At 39.5% G+C, this 19,636-nt stretch overlaps 1 protein-coding gene across 5 annotated transcripts in view; it reads left to right on the top strand.

Annotated features, from left to right (window-relative positions):
- LOC126038001 (ubiquitin-conjugating enzyme E2 E2) overlaps nucleotides 1-19,636 on the top strand; it is a 221,828-nt gene that overhangs the window by 172,037 nt on the left and 30,155 nt on the right. For all 5 annotated transcript variants that reach the window (XM_049799011.1, XM_049799013.1, XM_049799012.1 and 2 more), the window contains exon 4: nucleotides 10,896-11,028. In XM_049799011.1, the coding sequence (XP_049654968.1) occupies nucleotides 10,896-11,028 (133 nt within the window). The remainder of the gene's footprint in view (nucleotides 1-10,895; nucleotides 11,029-19,636) is intronic.

Below are 19,636 nucleotides of genomic sequence, written 5' to 3'. Positions count from 1 at the left end.
TGACAAGTAAGCATCCTTCTTTTCTTGAACCAATTTTGCCATCATCCTTCCCAGGACCACTTTCCATCTTTCCATCCTAATGCTTTTGAATAAAGCAAGGGATGAAACTAAGCCGTTTTATAGGGAAGGGGTTTCTAATCAGAAGACTTGATCCTGGGAACACAGTGGAGGTCTGTGTACTGAGAAGAATGTAGCCTCGGTTGTCGCAGATAAGCTCACCTTTACTGAAAAACACATTGGAATGACCCCGTTCTCATAGTGAAGTCTGTGGCATAACCAGTTTCTAGGACTGTTTTAGCAAGTTCACTTGGTAACTCCAGGTCTGACTTTGAGAGGATTTCCAGCAACCTCGGTACAGAAAGCTCAGTCCTACATAAGCCCCTTCCTAACCTCAGCCCCAAAGACTCTCCCAAAAGATCCTAGGACAATATTACCCTGATGATAGAAAAATGAGAAATTTCTGTATATTTTATTTTCTGTTCACCCTGTCATGGATCCAGATAAGTCCCCCACCCGAGGGAAGGAGTACATTAAAAAGTCTTAAAGATATTCTAATGAAGTAGAAGAAGCCACATTACAGGGTCCTAGTCTCACATAAACGCTCCCCAAGAATCTGCCAGATCCCCGTTTATTTCAACTAGTCAGTCAAGTGGTGTAAATTGCTCAGTCCTCACAGACACTGCAAAGAAAATTGTCTATAAATAGTGTTTTCCCTCTGGTAAGTCAGAATGTGAGCTGCAATGGGGGCAATCAGTCTCAATCAAAAGTTGAGGCATTTTAAGGTTTCTTTTACCTTGGACCTATGGCTGGTTTCCATATTTGAAGAGAATAATTTCAAATTAAGAACAAATGTTGTGAAAACATGTCCATTTGCCAGTAATTTCCAAGTGTGTTTTCTTCTGTTTACCAGAGATCTGGAGAAATAAGACAGCCTCTTAACTAAATTGACTAAATAAAAGGAATCTGCTTTTGAAGTATATGGATTTCAGAATCAAATTTCCTTTTTCTGTGCCTGTTGGCTTTATAGGCTTGTTTACTCAGGAGGAAATGACTTGGTTTATAATGTGTTTAACATCATGTTAGTTAATCTGTACCATAATACAGAGTTGTTTCCTTGTGTAACCAAGCATTTCACGTGTAAGCATGTGTGAATCTCCCACTGAAATGAGGGGAGTCTGTATTCAAGCCTTTTCCTCTGTTTACGGGATGGACAGAAGAGCAGGCTTGTTGGTTGCACAGCTGTAATGTATGTTTGAGATATGTCTCTCTGTAAATACTAATTCTTTAACTTTTCTTCTCATTGCTTTCCCTCATTAATATTTTGGGACAGTTTTACAGGCAGCTTATGAGTAGAAACAAAAGTCTCTAAAATGTCACAAAAGGAAATCTCAGAATTGGGCCCCTTCAGAAAAAAAAAGCTACAAAATTATTCTTTTTGCATAAGGTTTCAAAATTTCCAGGCTCCTATTTAGACAACTGCCTTTAGACAGGATTATTAAAGATGACAGTTTTGAGCAAATCAAACCTCTTTATAGGCAGTTGGATAAATCATTTCCAAGTCGGGGAAAGATACAATGACTAGTGGTTATACAGAAAACCAGCTTTGTGAGGAACAGAGAATATGCAGTCATTGAAAAATATTACTGCCTTGCTTATAGTATTCATAATAATCAGAAAGTGTGTGTGTGTACATATATTAGAAATAATCCTGTATAAATCATTCTCAATTACTGAAATGGCTGACTACTGCAGAGTTATCTTTACACTAATATTTCTTAAAGTAAGATACTGTAGAGATCTTTTTGGGGTAAGACTTCAAAAAATTTCTTACATGAAATCATCAGTCCATCATCAGAAAGAGAGACGTTAGTTGAAGTTCAGCTGATCCATTCATCGCTAATACTTTGCGCATGTTTTGTTTTGGGTTGGGTTTTTTTCCATTTTTCATCATTTGTGATGAAGAGCAGGAGTTTGGAATCATTTTTTTATAAGTGATCAAATCAACATATCAAATGGTTTTCAAATCTAAAGCTTTCAAGTAGATTGCACCCATTCATGACAAGTCTTTCTAGTCTGTTTGAGCTCGGCTGCTTTAGCCTTGTCTACCTCTCTCTCCTGCATTGCCTCTAAGGTTTCCACAGAAACTAAAAAGTCAATGCTGTTTTAAAGCATGCTTTCTTCCCTACTACACCTCTTAAATCTTCCAGCTGCTGTGGGGTTTCTGTGCTATCTGTCCGCACTCAGTCACCTCATCCTTTTAAATTAGATTTAGAATTTAAAAATATAGTACCTGATGGTGCCACCCCACTGTTGCGTGTCATGTTTTCTGTTTAACTCAGAAAAGATAGAATGGTAAATTACAGCTGTTGTGGGTAAAGGGGAATGTTGTGAAATTAAAAAGTAGTTACGTTTTGAAAAATAAATGGCAATCCTGGGAAAGAAAAAATAACAAGGAAAAGCAAATTAGGAGTAACATGGAAATAATATCACTTGGCAGGTTGCAAGGTTGGAGGTCATATTACAAGGTCCCAGGACAATCTGTTCTTTTTTTTTTTTTTTTTTTTTTGGTAGGGTTTTTCATTCCTAGTTACTTGTGTTTTCCTCTTTTGCTAAAATATGGCTACAAATCATGCTTGCTATAATTTACCATAGAGGCAAATCAGGCTGATAAATATTTTATCTTATTTAAACCATACAGTCCATTTCTGGTGGTATAAAAGAGCTGGAACTACAGTTAGTGGTATTACTTTAAAAGAAAAAGAAAGAAAAAGATGTGGCAAAAGGGAATCGAACCCATAGATGTGTAATAGGAGGCAAATGATTGTTTCCGGCGCTTAACAAGGAAAGCTTTCTGTGAAGGGTTTTATGTAATTTTGTTCAGCTGAACAAAGTGAAGAATACTTAACAAAATTGCCATTTTTAAAATCTCATTGTGAATACTCAGCATGCTGTGATCATACACTGTGTAATGGTGTTTGCAATGAATAAATTGCTGTAGATACTATAATATAAATAACTGTTTTGTGCATTAAGAAGCAGTTCTCTTCATGATGGTTTCTATCTCAGGAATGCTCTGAAGACAGGACTTCAGAGAAGAAAAGCATCAAAGTACTTTTTGAATAATACCAGTCTGCTAAAGTGCTAGGATACTTTTAATAATTTTTGGTGATATTATTTAGAAGTGAATAATAAAATCAACTAAGAAGTGATATTTGCATTGGTCTTAATCTTTTTGTTATATTTACTGTGGCTAAAACTTACTCATTTTAAACACAACACAGCTTCAGCAGCTTCAGCCAATAATTTTTAATGGCTCCAGTGACAGGAGGGCAGAAAAAGTTAATCACAAGAAAAAAAGGATTTGGCTCATACAGAATTTCAGCACACTGACCTGGTGTGCTGCAGGTTTGCTGCAAGGAAGCAGCAGAGGTCCCAGAGTTAAACTGCATATCGCTTTGGGTGATAAATGGACCTCTAGAAACACCATGCTGAAACTAGAGAAAATTCACAGGGAAAAAATGTCATACCGTATTGAATTCAGTCGCTCTCAATAAGCATAAGAAGCAATATCTTGTGTTGTCCTGTAATATGTTGCTGCTCCTTTGACAGCTCATTGGGATCAGTTTTCCTAGATATTTTTACAATCACATTTACCGCAAATATATTGGTTCCAAAGTGTAGATGAAAATGGTAACTGGCTTCAATAAAAAGTACTTGATAAAAGCAGGATTTAACCACTTTGAAAGAATTGTAGCATGAGTTAGAAAAATGTCTTAATATCCTCCTTCCCTTACCGCTTGCCTAAAAGTACTCTTTTTAAAAAAGTTTCTTATGGAAAGATGGTCTCAATCAGAAAACTGGAAGACAGTCTGATCCAAATTTTTCAGCTGTATTCTCTCACTGTAATGGAAACTAAGTGGTGTAAGGGATTTTTCTGAAGTTTCTGCCAAAGCCTTTCTGGGTTACAAGTGGCCCGGTTGCTTCACCCTGGTTTCCATTATGAATAATTAAGTCTAATGAAAGATACCTACCCAAAAATCGTGATTATTTCATCTAATTATGCTGATACTCCAACACATGTAAAACATAAATTCCCGGTAATATTGCAGGGTGTCCAAAAATATTGGATCTAGCATAGACGCAAATTTCAGTGTTAGATCATGGAAAGCCAGGCTTTTTCACTACATATAGTGTCTAGTTAAAGTAAAATGAGCAACTCTTTAAAAATGTATATATATTGTTAATTTTCTTAGAGTAATTCAGATTTCTTGGGCCTCAAATTTAATGCTGAAGAATTTCTAACTTTGATCTAGATAATAACAAGTAAAAACCATGAGCATCTTCCAGTATTTTGATAATGGCACTTTTTGCACCATCTAGATGAAGGAATTGAGATGAGGATAAATGTTAAAAAAAAAAAAGGAAAGAAGATTTTAGGAGTTTTCAGCAGATCTTCAGGAAAAAAAGGAAATTAAGAAAAGGTTATGCATTCCAAAGGTACAAATTTGGGGAGGGTTTATTTCTTGATGAGAGTTTAAGTCATCGATATTATAGCTGAACTAGGCACTTATCTCTAATTCTGAAGGGGTTTATTTCTTTAATTGTTCTTTGATTTTACTTCTTGGAGGCTAGCCTGCTAATTTTATTCATAGCAGAGGTGTTATTAACCGTACAACTGTGCCCATTGCCACAGGCAGTCTCATTGCTAGCTACTATCTCTTTGGTTTTGTTTTGTAGAAATGTATTCCTTTGGCTGCTGTGGCAACTGTTTATTACATACATTTATAAAAGTACCTACTGATATCACTGTAGCATCTGGGTAGGCAGCTGTGACTCCCTTTCCCTTCCCTATGCCGCTGTTGCTGCAGCACCCGCTCTGCTTGCTTGCTCTTCATTTTCTACGTCTCAGAAGAAGGGCAGAAGGGAAGGAAAGAAACAAAATGAGCAACTGCTGTACTGTAATAAAATCCCCCTGCACTATTTTCCACCCCCTCCTCCTTTCTGGAGAAAGGTGAAAAATAGCAGGACGTGTTGATGGCTGTTGATGAGAGAAAAAGAAAGGGGACGTTGAGGGGAGGGGTTTTTGCATGTACCTGAAGGGAGGAAGGATCCGCCGTGCACCGTGAAGAAGGAGCAATGAATTATCACCATACGGAGAGGGGGTGGGAGGGAAACCACTCTCAAGCAGAAGATAGAAAATACAGGTTCTACAAAGAAGAACTGTCAGTAACAAGCGAAGAGAAAGGGTGAAGGCTCAAGAGGTGGTGGATCAGGTGGGCTTCCAGGTTGGAGAGGGGAGAGAACTGGGAGAAGAGCAGAAGAAATTCAGCAGATGACCGGTGCTGCTGACACTGTCTGTATCTGTTCCAAAGCCACTGGCACACAACAGTGGGAAAGGCGGGCTGAGAACTCCGGTTGTTCATGGAGCTGTGATGCCAGTGCTCCTCCATGGCTCTGTTGTTGCATTTTGTTGGACAGGGCTGGGCTGGGCGCGCAGGTGGGTCTGAGTCACCGGGTGATGTTAGGGTCTGCAGAGCTCCTGCTGACTGACTTCTTCCAGTCTGAGATTACCCAGCAACCGCTTTGCCAGCACAGCCCCACTGCTGGTCTCGCGGCTGTCCCCAGGCACGGGGACAGCCCCCATCTGTGGTACAGACCAAAGCAATGCTTTTGCATAGGACCAGTTTCGGTGCCGGCACCATGTTCAAAACAGAGAGCGGAGGTATGTACTGGGTTTATTTTAATGAGATTCGTATGAGCTTCTCAAGAGACGTATCTCCTGAAAACTGAATCTGCAGTCTTCTGTTTTGTCACATCCATCCTCTTCCCTCACCAGCTGTGCTCTTAAATTATTTTGCCAATCTTCCAATACTTTTGTATCCACTTTGCTGGCTGGGCAACTGGCTTCCCAGAAGCATTCACAGAGGGCAGCTAGAGGCAGGATCTTCTCCAGCATAACTGTTAGATGTGCAAGAAAGAGGATTGTAAGAAAAACTGTTGCATGTCTTATAAATGGAGATAATTCTGCGGTGAGCTTCTCTCCTCGGAGGGTAATCTCTTAAATAGTTAAAGTCAAGGCTTTCTGTAATAAAAGGAAAGGAAGAGACTTGGGTGTACCCCTCTGCTTTCTGCTGTCATGTGTTACTGAAGTTAGTTGAGAGGGTCTACATCCTCCATGGACTGCACCTAGTGCAGGAGTACCCCAGTTCTGATGTGGTTTTCTGCGTGCTAAGGCAATTGAGATTAGGTAATGCTGTAATAAGAATGAACTGCCATAGACAATGCCATGGAAAGTAACTTCCTGGACAAAGTTTGTATAATATCCTGGTCCTGCTTTATTCTGACCTGCAATAAAAGATGAGGATAAAAATTAACTTAAACTCACCCAGTCCAGAAGAATCTTTCCATTTCTTTCTGAGTCCTGAGGAATGGGAAGGCCTCCCAGCTGTCTCGCTTTCCTGTTTTATTTGGCCTGATCGCTTCCCCACACACACCATTAGCGTGTCGGAACTAGAAGGCAATTTGAGTTACAATTCCTTTTCTTACTTCCTTGGGAGTACCGTTACACTTTAAATGTGGATACCAGCAAGATTCAGAGACCAAGAATGGGAGGGAAGACATTGAACTAGCCCTCATTTTCTACAGTATAAGGTTATGCTACCTCCAGTTACAGGCTCTGGGGAAGTAGGGGATCCCTCATCAAGAAACATAAGTTAGATTAGAAAATAATAATATTATTTTGACTAATTTATTCCATATAAACATGAATAAACATTGATAAACATGGGATACTATTATTTCTTTGAATTTCTGCATTTTTATTTTTTAGGTTATTCTCTGGAAGTTGAATAAATTTTTATACAAATTGCAGCTCTGATAAAACTAAAAATCAACTGTACTTTCATAACTTCTTCAGATAGGTTTTCATCTAGTATGTCTCATAGATGCTGTTGTTCTCACACAACTCTCCTAATACATCATTTTAAATTTTAATATTTCAGGATATTCTAAATGCAGAGAAGGCTTGGTATTTATAATGGATTGTACTGGCCAAGCAGTTTTTAGCAGCGCTACTTTCAAGTGACTGCCTGCCTAAAACATGATGAGGGAGTAGAAAGTACTCAGCGCGTTAAGCATATTTAAAGTAAAATGAATTCAGTTATAGTAGCATTTAAAGTATTTTGCTACTAACTGTAACCGATGTGCATACATTTCACCTGCAAGTATGTGTGTGGGAAGCAGTGGCAGAACTAAAATACGTAAGGAGAGGCAAAGGAGAGTGAAATGCAAAGGAGACGGTTTTACATGTCTTGACTCCTTTGTCCTGAATTTCATACACCCATACTGATGTCACCTTCTGGAAGAGGAAGAAGACCGGCTCCGTGTCCATCCACCCCAGCTCTTCCAGTGAGCAAGGCCTCCGCAGCGGGTAAACCAGGCAATATTCTGTGCGGCGTCTCATCAGCTGTAGGGGCATAGCGACAGCAGAGAGCTAGCTCTTGACAAGCCATTGATAACTTCAAGTCTCCAGGGCCTTTATGCTCAGCCGCACCCCCTCGGTCCCATGCTACAAATTCCACCCGGGCGATCATGCTGGCAGCGTGGGGAGTGCCAGCTCCAGAGTCCCACCGCGTGCTTCTTGCTGGGCTCCGTCATCGCCTCGTCCGGCAGGTTCACTAGGGTTTCAGCACCAGGGCTCAAACCGGGAGGCTGTGCTGCTGGTCTGCCAGCAGACCTGTCCTTCTCCTGACCACCTTATCCTTATTGTTCAGCCACTTCCACGCGGAGCTGCCACCGCCACCGGTAACTTCTGCCCTGAAGCCGACCGATTTAGCAGTGGGTTAGGAGCAGACAGCGCGCCTCTGCTGCGGCCCTCGGTCAGTTGAGTTCAAGACAGATTTAGCCTGCCCTTTGCCGAGCGGGTGCGCGTCTGAATCTGTCCTTCCAAAGATAACAGAACTTCAGGCACTGAGATGTTTGGTTTGCTTTCTTTGAGATCTGTGGTTTGGTTGCCAGTAACATTAATAGAGCTGGAATATAAATCATACTGAATGTAAAACATTTGGGCTTCAGTGTGCCGGGCAGATATCCATGTAGAGAGAAGGGCAATTAAATCCTCTCGCATTATAAACCTTATAGAATAAGGCTCTGGCTGAGGTCTTGCACATATGGGAGTTTTCTCTGGTGAAGCCTGATGAGTCGTCGTTCTTGTTGCCAATAATGTGGATAAATAAAAGGCTTAACAATTAGGAAAGAAGGAAAACAAAGATAATACACCTGTCAAACTTTCTGTATTATTAATGTGCAAGTGAAAAAACGTTATGCTTGTGCATGCTGTTGCCCTTAATACCAGCTGTTGCCAGTGCACATGGATTGGTATTTTACACCGGCTGAACATCCTCGCTGCCAGCAAGCACTCTAACAGGCAGCATCGATAACAGCAGTCTTCCCACACTCCCTACAATTCAAGCTATTCTTCAAATTAATAATAATAGTTAATAAAGCTTCATCTCTCATTTGCAAAGAAAACCTTCAATTAATGTTAATCAGCATCCTCAGAATGTGATCAGGCTGGGCTTGTAGCTGGACGTGCCGAAACAGTTCAACTGGCAGATGGAGCATTTTCCAACTATTCTAATTAATGACTGCTCATTTCAAATGTTAATGCAATTAAATAAATAGGCAAAACAAATAAAAATAATATACGTTGTGAAAATGCCACTATCAGAGAGAGTTCTGATCAAAAAAGCGAGCCTCGCTCAAACCCAGAAAGGGCCCAACCATCCCCTCCTGGCTAAATAAGGTCTAAAAAAAGACAGGGCTTGCTTTTGTTACTTGCTTTTTCCAACCATTTCTGTGGGATCGACGTTTATATCACTTCCATTTTAACCTGCTGGCATCACCTGAGTCATTGCTTCTCCAAGCATTAGAACATTTCTCTACAGAAAATGGGAAAGGATTTCCTTCACATATTATGGGCTTTTTTTCATGTACGTTTTAGACTGCCCCTTTTCCATTTGAACTAATTGTCTGATGATTTTTTTTAAGGGTTTTACTTTCTGTGAACCTTGTATACCATAGCACTGAGGTAGGACTACATTCATTTGGGCTTATAAAGAGTTCAATTAGCCCCTTAATGCCTAGTTCAGTCACAATTAAACCTTCCCTGTTGACTCGGGATTGGTCTTTCTAAAGGCAGTGGAGATGTTTTTAATTATTCATTCTCTGGTTTGTTTCTTACAGCAGTCTCAGCTGTGCTTTATTATTCAAAGGTTAATGCAAACTGAGAACTGGGTAAATTAAATTTGTTTGGCAGCTAGCAACCTGATGTATTGTAGACACTGTGAAATATGGATGGCAACACTTCTGCTATTGTGACACTTAAAAAGCCAGATTTTTATCTTTAAAACAATTGCTAGTTTTGTTACTATGGCCGATAGAAAATGAATGTTCCATAATGTTATAGTCTCTGCAACCCATTTTTGTTAAGAAAGCATGTAGTTTGGAAAGCCAAGAAGCATTAACAGCTATTATAGAAAATTGATGTAGGTACCATGACTAATGAAGTACACTGTGCAGTACTAAGTCACGCAGTTATATGCAGGGAATCATGCAGTCAGAAGTTTTAATGAAGGGAGCCCAAGGAATTTCAGGTGAAAGAGGGTTTTATTAACTTTCAGTGAACAAAATGAATAGTTGAGCAGTGAACATGACATGATGTCGTATAATAATTGTATGCCTTGGGTACATTGTGAGGCATGGAGCATAGCCAAGAGCTTTCATCTGTGCTACACACAGGGTTATTTCACAAACTCCTGCATGCTGTGGAAATCTTTATTGCAAACATAACAAGAATTGTTTCACAAGAAATGCCTTAAGACAATACCACGTCACTTACTTGAAATATCTACCAGCACTGCCTTCCTCTGAAAAATATTAATCAGATATCTAGAAGTCACCATCCCAATTGATCCTAATTAAAATTCAGGTCCTGTATCAGTGACTGGTATCAGCAGGCTATGAACCAAAAAAGAAATCTTCCTATTCCTTAAGAGGCCACCCTGAGTAAAATATGTATTTCTATGGACAAGCATTATGTTGTATGAAAGGAGGCTGTGGTGGCTTTTGGAAGAGTCATGTCCAAGAACTTTTATTAGTTTTTAATTTGATTTTGTCAGGAATTGACTGTGTGGGTGAGAGATTTTTCTTGTTTCACATACAGGATTATGATTTGTACATTTTAAATATTGTTTCAGTACTGTGTTTTTAAACGAGGACTTTGAATTAACATAATCCAACGGTTTAACCCACTTCCTGTTTATAATATTTTTAAGGTAGGGTAACAATTGCAGAGTAAAGCAGCCTTCTGTACTAGTGACTGGAGACCTTGGGTTAGTAACATAGAAAGTGCAGCTGCAAGGTCGTTTGTACCCTGCTCAGTCTTTAGTACAGTCTGTGCTGTATAATAATGTGTGTAATTATACTGCTACTGACTGATGAGGTAGGTGGATGAGGAGATAAGTGAAAATAGGATGGCTTGTGAGGCAAGACAGTGACAAGACATCTCAGCAAAGGCTCTGTATCCTTGCACTGTAAATACTTCACATCTGCCCACTAAAATATTTGCCATAAGACAGTCGGGAATTTTTCTGTGCTTATTTGAATAATTTATAATGTGATTTTAATACTTCATCCTGGCTGAATATATCACTTCACTGACAGAGCTTAGGACACCAGTTACATGTTTTATCCAGGACTAACTTAATGAATGTGATACACAATTTTAACTTGTAGTGTTACTGCAAAACCAGTGATACTACTAGTAGAGTGTAACTGATGCAGTATATCCTTGATTGTATGTTGTTATTATGTTATATTTTTGTTTTCTATTTTAGTGCTGGACCCAAAGGAGACAACATTTATGAATGGAGGTCAACTATACTGGGGCCTCCAGGGTCTGTATATGAAGGTGGAGTTTTCTTCCTTGACATTACCTTTTCACCGGATTATCCTTTTAAACCACCTAAGGTTAGTAGGAGGATATTAAAAGTCTGATAGGAGTCCTCGTGATATTTTTTAATGTGTATGTTGGTATATCATTGTAGGATGAACTATAAAACTTTCAAGGCAATAATGAATATTTAAACTGAGTATTTGGATGTGAAGAATTTAAATAACTGCCTAAAATTTGCCTGCATGTTGCTGGTATAGCTGGATGGATACGGATTTATTTAGCAAATGGTTGCATAATTTCCAGCAGTTATTTGTTTGATTTGGATTTGTTTCTAATATGAAAGCATTTATATTGGAGTTGTACCCCTTTATAAGCAGCTGGAGATATTTAATCTTTCCTATTGACCCATATCATTCATCAGGGGTCTGTGGCAGTCTGACAAAAATATGCACCTTTTGCAGTACCCTGTATAAATTACTTCTGCAGGTGCAAGCTACACTATTGTTCATGAAGTTATAAGTAATTGCTTTACATCAGTTTTCTGGAAGAATGTGGAAATACAGCAGCAAAGGCAAGAAACTGGAGTGAAAGACAGAGATTTACAGAATTCCTTACAGATTCATTTTCTAATGCTGTCAATAATGACACTAACCACAGACGTAGAACTGTACTAACAACACGAAGGTGGCCAGTCATTACCATGGTCGAATAGGCTCAGAATGTCAAACAGGAAAAATCTAGTGATTCTTAAGACTGGAAAAACAGAAAAGGGATGAATTGCAGTAGTGCAGAGTGGCATCGATAACCAGTAGCAGTAATTGAGGGAGGGTGTCAAAATGAGGCTTTATTGGGTGATCACAGGATTATTACAAACCACCCATCTAATGCATCTATAAAAAAGGCAAATACACTCCTAAGATGTGTCCTCTGGCATCACCTGTAGAGGTAAGGAATTACAAATGTCATATAAAGACACTTGCAAGACCTCATCTGGAAGACTGAATGCAATTCTTAACGTACGTGTTCGCTAACAGGAACAGAAACTGGGAAAATTTACCCCACAGGGCTATTAATAGAATCAAGTAAATTGATGCCTGTCTTTTATGAAACAAAGTGAAAAGAGGTGAATTGTGCACCTTGCCAGTGTGGAGAGTGAGGGTCTAGAACAGTTCCCCAGGAGGAGCTATGGGAGCAAAAATATTTACCTTCTTTTTGACACATTTGTGAAAGGGTTGGTATGCCTCACTGGTCTATAATAGAAAAAGAGAGTAGCTGATTCCTATTTGATTACCATGAGTATACTATTGAAAGAGAGGTCTTTATAAACAGAATTTTAATGCCACAGTAGTAATGTTTATAGTAGTTAACATTGATATTATCAGGAAAAGTTTTAATAAAAGAATGAGAGATGTGAATGCAAAGTACTTGTCATTCTGTAAATTGGACTTTCCCAGCCAGTCATCTAAAGGTGGGTTAGTATAGCAGTATTAGAGGTAGTCTCACTTTGTTTCCCACTTTTATTGTTCCAGTTTAGGGAAGCTTTGAGGTCAATGACAAGTCTTACAGGGGTTGTACACCTTGCTGACTGCACATTTTCTGATTAGGTAACTGTGATTACACGGTGAAGAAAGAATTTGAAACTCTATAACTTTTCCTTCAGTTAGCTAAAGCTTTGGGCAACCTGAGCTGGATGATGCCCTAGTCTTCCTGCCTCCTGCCCAGCCCAGGCCAGTCCAGACTTTACTTGCTATACAAGGTCCGTCTTAACAGGACCCTTTTATTTGCTTCTTTGCTGGGCTTAGTCTCTTTGTAGTACCTGTAATGCAATGGTTACATTCAATCCACCAGCAAATTAAAATTATATTACTTAGGGGATATTGGCATATCCACTGAATGAATTTATTGAGTATAAAATGGAGCTTGAAGTTCTCTAAGAGATCCAAACCTAATATGTGAAGAACTAGATGTGAAATACAAGTTGGAGGGATGTCTTTTGTCATTCTCTCTGTTGAATCTGTTGAGTCTTGAGGCAATATATGCAATAGGCATCCTTTTAAAAGAGAAGGTGAAGGTCCAGTTTGCTGTTTCACCACGAGGTAAAGATTTTTTCAATCCACACTCAGTTATGTTTGGTGACTGCATTATTTTGAGATATCAGTAATTCAGCTGTGCATTGCTTATTAATGAAATATCAAGCAAAGAGGTGGTTCTTGTCCTGCTTTGTAACAGATCTTTTTGTCTGCCTTTATCTTGATGCCAGTTGTCATTGTAAGAAATGTGTGCATATAAATCACATGAAAATGTACTGCTTGATAAAGGATGAGAGAGTTGATGGTGCCATATTGTATTACTAAAAGGCCAGTATTTATGATGAGGGAAATTGTTATCTGAAAGAAAGTAATGAGTACATGTGCACAGGTGACTAATGTCAGATATGACCAACTATGTTGCTGGCGTATTTTGTACATATGGATTCTTATTCTATTTGCTTTGTCCACTGTTGTAAATGACCCCTATTTTCAGTCATGCTGTAGGATCTCTCAAATGGTTGCTATTTCATTACACCTATTTTCCAGACCCTGTGAAACTGATTCAGAGGTAAAATAGTTTGGGAAATCCCTTGAATAAAGCAGCGTGGGAAGATGACTGCTTGTCATAAGGAAGCTGCTGCCAGTCGGTAGTGTTGGAAAATGGTGGTTAAATATGTTCTCCACACGCTTGTTTCTAGCAAAAGAAAGGTAGTGAGTATGTGGAATGTAACATATGGCCTCACAATACGGTGCTGTGTCACTGCATGTTGACATCTCTTCTACTTCACCACAAGATTTGTGATACTTGGTGCTGTTCTCAAAATCATGGGTCCTAGGGTTATGGGAATAGATCACCCTAGATTTTTTTCTGAGTATAGTCCCACTCCTTATCATCTTAAAAAATCTAGAGATAAAGTACAAGACTGTGGAATGTACTGAGAAAGACATAAAATGTATTCCTGAGTGTTGGCAAGATTACCTCCCTGTAAGTACATAGCAGAAAGGGTCTAATTCACATTTCTCGCTATGATTGAATTCATACATTACTCCTGAGATTTCTGTGGGCCATTTTCATCCCTCTTTTACTATGAAGTAAGGAAACATTTACATGAGTACTGTCAAAATTGATCTTCCAAAAATGTGACCGCAAAAGACCTGGGAAGAAACAGAAACTATATTTCCCAGATGCAATTACTTGACCCAGCCTGAGGTTCCAAAGGCAAATGCCCATATCAGTTAACATAGTTACTGTTAAAGGGCCTAATCCAAAGTGTATTAAAATCTGCAGAAAGATTTCCACAATCCCTTTTCCTTATCTATGCTCAGATGTTATGGACTCGGTTATCGTGCATGTGTATGTTGCACATGGATGTTGGGAAGGGTAAAATAATTTTTAAATAAGAAAAATATATTGAAAGTGGATTCTGGATAAATATCTTTTCTTTTTATTGTTATAATTAAAATACATTTGTGGTGTAACCATTGTTTGGTTTGTATTATACAAAGTTCTCTGTGTTTTCTAAAGGATCCAGATTCCTTCTATAAACAATGTTGATGCCTATTCTGATCATTTGGTACCTTGCTGCATATTGGAAAACATTAACTAAAATAAAATTAAACATCTGAGAGCACATTCGCACGTGAAGAAAAGATGTTTGGCCTATATTTGGGGTTTTTTTAACGAATGTATAAAGTAATTTTCATTTCTTCTAGATCGTTAACCTGCTTTCCCACCTTATCACGTGGAAGAAATTGAATCACTCATTCATTCGGGTTTTGTTTAAACAAAGAAAAAGTATCTATCCAAAACTTCCATTTTTATGTATTTCTTCAGTTTTTACACCTTTGTAGTCTTCAACATCACATCCCCTTAAGATTTTAAAGTTTTATCTGTATTCTTTACATCCTCTAATTATACCGTGTGGTCCAGTTCACATTCCTCATTTTGTACAGCCAAGCATCACTGCCATCAGGTTTCCCTTCCAGTCTGCACCAACCAGTCTTTCCCCTACAGGTCTGTCTGTCTGGTTCTTTTTGTCTGTCCTTACCTGTCAGTGTCTCTCTAAAGTTAAGCCATAAGCGTAATATCAAACTAAGTTATTCTTCACCAAAACGGAATATACCATGTGGTAAGTCAGAGTATAATTTGCTGTCGTGATATTCATTTTTTTCCCCCTTTGAAGTCACTCTATTTCAGTCTTTCGAACTTTGTCTTATGCCTTGAAACTGGACTCCAGATTTTCTGAGCCAGAGGTTACTGACCCTTTCAGCTCTGCTTTCCTTTTAAATCAATGGCATTTGGCGTCACTCACAACTGCAGCACGCTCATGCAGAGGAGGGAGTTGTTCTTCCCAAAAAAAGTTTATCTACGTGTGACTGATGCAGCCTGAATAGGAGTGATGGAGGGCCATCGCTGCCTAACTCCAGTTTATCTCTACAACCAGAGAACGTGATTTTTAGAACAGCTCATCTGAGAACTGACAAATTAGCTTTGGCTTCCTGGGAGGCTCTAATCAATTAAAAATACTTCCTCGCCTCCCCTGTGAGGAAGCTTCTGTAGCACTGCGGAAATTAGCTGAGCACCCAGTTGGCTGAGTCAGCAAGAAAGCGGGCAGCCTGCAGAATCGCCGTGCTCTTTTCAGCTGCATCCTAAGTGTCACGTTGGTTTTATGAGATGCCAGACAGGAGGAAGGTATGGAACAGACAAAGCGAGGCGTAGATGTGGATGTGATCTCACCTTCTGCTAAAGGCCAGATGCTGCTGAGGCTTCAGTCTTGGTCACAAGGCGAGGTTTCACTTCAGCCCCAAAATACAGCATCTCCCTTGTGGTGCAGTGGGCTGAAGAACAGAGAAAGCCGTGCCCTGTTCAGAGCAGCCACTTAAAGAAATGAATAAAAATACTTAGATGGCCTGCCAAGGAAATAACCTTACATTTCTCCAGTGCCTCAGTGACCCCTCAACCATTTTTAGAAATACCTTTGAGATTTCTTTTTCCTGCTAACTATCTTCCTTTCATCCTTAATGGATTCAGACACTTTGCCCCTTGGCTTTAACAAAGGAAAGCTCTCTCTCTTGCTCTGTCTCTTTCTTTGGGGTATTGAATGGGATGTATAGCTACACATAGATAGATGTCTCTTGGCTTGGGGGAGGGGGGGGGGGGGTAATCTGTGGGTGCACATGTGTATATATACTTATATACACACACATACACGTGTATATGACTAGGAGGTATCACATCTTTTAGTCAGCCTGGTCTGACAGAAAGAATTTCAGCTCAATTTCTGTCCTCAGTCCACACAAGAAATTGGTGAGTTACCCAAGCATGCAAACTTTTGATCTGAGATCCTTTACAGTTTAGCCATAACAACAAATTAACACTGCATCATTATGTTCACTATCATTATTGAAGGAAGGGGAGTAATTTCATTATCCTGCATACTGTCCCTCCAGGGCAGGAAGCCTTGACAAATCAGGAAGCCATACCAGGGTCTTTCATACAGGTGTTTGTAGAAAAATGAATGCTCTCCAGGAGAACTTTCCCCTCAGGAATTGTCACTATGGTGGCGTCTGCATTTTCATAAAGAATAATCTTTATTAATAACTTCTACTCTCATATTTGACTGCATTCAGTCTATTACAGTGTCAATTCAATTCAGCTGTAGCTGATACAATATGGATATATCTATCATTATCCTAGTACTCTGCTAGCTTTATTTTTGAATTCAAGTGATTTATAAAATCTCTTAATCCCAACTCTACAATTAATCTTGCTAGGGACTTTAATCTCAGCTGACTGAAAAATGGTTTGCAGGACTTGAAAGCTGCAACATGCTAAATCAGCCCTAAATCAAAATTAAAATAACAGAAAACTCCATTTCCTCTTTGTAAATCTGCTATGTCTATCAACTGACTGAAAAATTATTCTCAGCATTTGAAAGCTGAGCTGTTTTAAATCAGCTGTTGGACTGCAGGGAGGGTGTTTTTCCTTTGTAAATATAATGCAGTGTCTATAGAATCTGGTCTTAATGGCAATATTAAGCATCTCTTCAATTTTTTTTATGGGTAATTGTCATATAGCACTAATCTCTATGCACTAAATGTCATTATGTGGAATCCTTCTCTTGCGGTAGAAACTTTCTACCTGTTTCGTAAGTTCTGCCTCATGTACAAGGGCAGTTCTTTTTGTTCCCAGCTTCTACTCTACTTTTTCATACTTATTTTATATGTGATTGGCCGTTAAGGACACTATTATCTGCAGCGTAATAGAAAAACAGTGCTTACAAGAGTAGATGAGAAAAAATAAGCATTCCCTGGTATTTCTAACCTAAATTGTCAAAATGAACCTTACAAGGCAGACCCACACTTTAACTTGCATATCTCACTATTAACACAATTTACATTTGAAGCTCTCAAACTTGGAATAACCTTAAGTAAGCCTATTTGATCATTGCTATTTACCATCTCCGCAACCCTGGTGCAGGTAGGGCTTCAATCTGCCTTCTCTTGCCCTCCCCCCCCCAAGATATTGCCATCGTATGACCAGCCTTCAAATGCGATGGTCTCCTGTCATCCCTTATGTTCATTTGCCTCCTCATACTTCTCTCGTAGCCTCTGTCACATCACATGAGCTCTCAGTGCTGTGCTGCTCACAGCTTTTCTCAGCTGCCTCCTGCCCTCCCCATCCTCCTCCTCCTGACGGACTGTCTGGTGGTCCCTCACCTGGGGCAATCCCACACCGCTGCCTTCCCCGGACCCTTCGCTGTGCCCCCGCACTCCCTTGTTCTTCACCCGGCCTTGCTATTTACATCTTCTCGCTGAGAGCAGCCCGTGGATCCTTCCATCTATGACAATAAATGGAGCCGGCAGGCTTTCCCAGCGAGCGAAGACTTTGGGTGGCTGCAGGCAGAAATCAGATGCACGGGAGTCTTTGAGAGGGAGAAATGGACAACCTCCCACCAGCGGAGCAGTGTTGGAGCTAGCGGTATCAGCCCGAGTCCCGCTCTCCTCAGAGCAACTCTTCCCAGGCACACGAACCGCAGCGTGTGGCTCCCACCCACAGCGAAACTCTTCATTCCATAGGTCCCGTATCTTCAGGTAACACTGAACCTACAGGGCAGCACGCAGCGGTGCAGGGCTCGGGACAGGTCAAACGCAGGTGGCTCCTTTAGAAACTGTAACGTCTCTCAAAATGACAGAATCACAGAGTCGTAAAGTGGAGGACAGAGGTGCAAGCAGGTACATATCAGGCTGAGGAAAGGATCAATAACTACCTTTATTGTGAATAAATACAAAAGTCACTTCTGATGGGAACAATACCATGTAAATCTCTGAGGTTTCCTTTGAATTCGGTTATCTGATAACTCTTCTAGTAATTGCCAAACTGAATTGCCGTTTCTTCTAATGAATAGCCTTTTTCACTCTGTTTTTAATATACTAATTTATATCAGTAGTTTGTATTGATTTATTTAGTCTTGATGAAAATGTCCCTATCCAACTAAAATCCTCCTGTTTTCCCTCTCCAAAACTTAGGTGGTTCGTAATTTCTTTCTATTTCCTATAAATACCCAGTACACAAAGCTCTTCAGAAGAGCCTGTAGAGGCATCTTGTGGGGAATATGTTCTGCCTCACAGCGGTGGTTTGCATACTGCCTGTCAAATACATTTTCAAAAGAGGACTTCTGGTGTCTATTGGATGTTTCAGAAACTACGTAATTATGCCATATCATGCACATTTTACTACTGCATAAAATCCACACATGATCTAAAAATACATCACGTATCGATGTTCTTTCTTGTCCTCTTTCACACCCACAGATATATATACAGATGTGAGAGAAAAAATTTTATGTACATTGTTACTATAGAATAAGAGCAGATGAAGTGATTAGGACAGAAAACTATGATTTCGAGGTCAACCTGCCTAGAGTTTCTCATGTAGGGAGCACCTAAATACCCAAAGGCTTATTAAAATTGGGTGACGAAAAAAAATAAAAGCCCAGGTTTTTTAGAAGAAAATTTAGGACGTGGAAGTGCTTGCCTCTGCCTCGATTCCCTCAGCAGAGCCCAGAGCTCCCTTCTTACAGAAGCATAGCAGAGTTAGGAAGAACAGTAAAACAGCGGGTATTGTCTGTCACATGGTGATATACGATGGTCTTCATGTAGAATAAAAAAGTTGCTATGTGCTAGGCTTACTGACATTTAGGTGAGGAGAGTTGGATTGCATTAAAGCAAACATGAAGGAGCGCTTTGGCAAGCTCAGAGAGGTGCGTGTGTAGGACAGTACAGCCTGCATGCTTTCAACTATGAAAGGGAGGATTTATTTTATAAAAATTAAATGGCCAGTAAATCTTAAAAAAAGTTCCTCTCTATAAAAGGACTTTATTGCTGACTTTCCATATGGAATTACTAATTGTAAGAAAGATTATGCTGATTAAATGAAAATCATTTTATAAAAACTCATATTGACTTTGTCAGAGAAAGCTTTTGGTGCTTTGCATCTTACAATATTGTTTCTATTCTGAGCGTCCCTAACCCAAACAGTAATCCATTTCCCTTGTTCTCTCCTGCTCTTCCTTTATTTTCAGAAAACTGTACAGTTTAGAATAATTTTTTATTTGCCCTCTCAGGTATATCAAAGATTACCAAGGTCCCT

The sequence above is a fragment of the Accipiter gentilis genome, chromosome 4 (genome assembly GCF_929443795.1).
Source record: "Accipiter gentilis chromosome 4, bAccGen1.1, whole genome shotgun sequence".
NCBI lineage: Eukaryota > Metazoa > Chordata > Aves > Accipitriformes > Accipitridae > Astur > Astur gentilis.
Note: the sequence above shows the minus strand (reverse complement) of the source record. Positions and strands in the feature narration are given on the sequence as shown.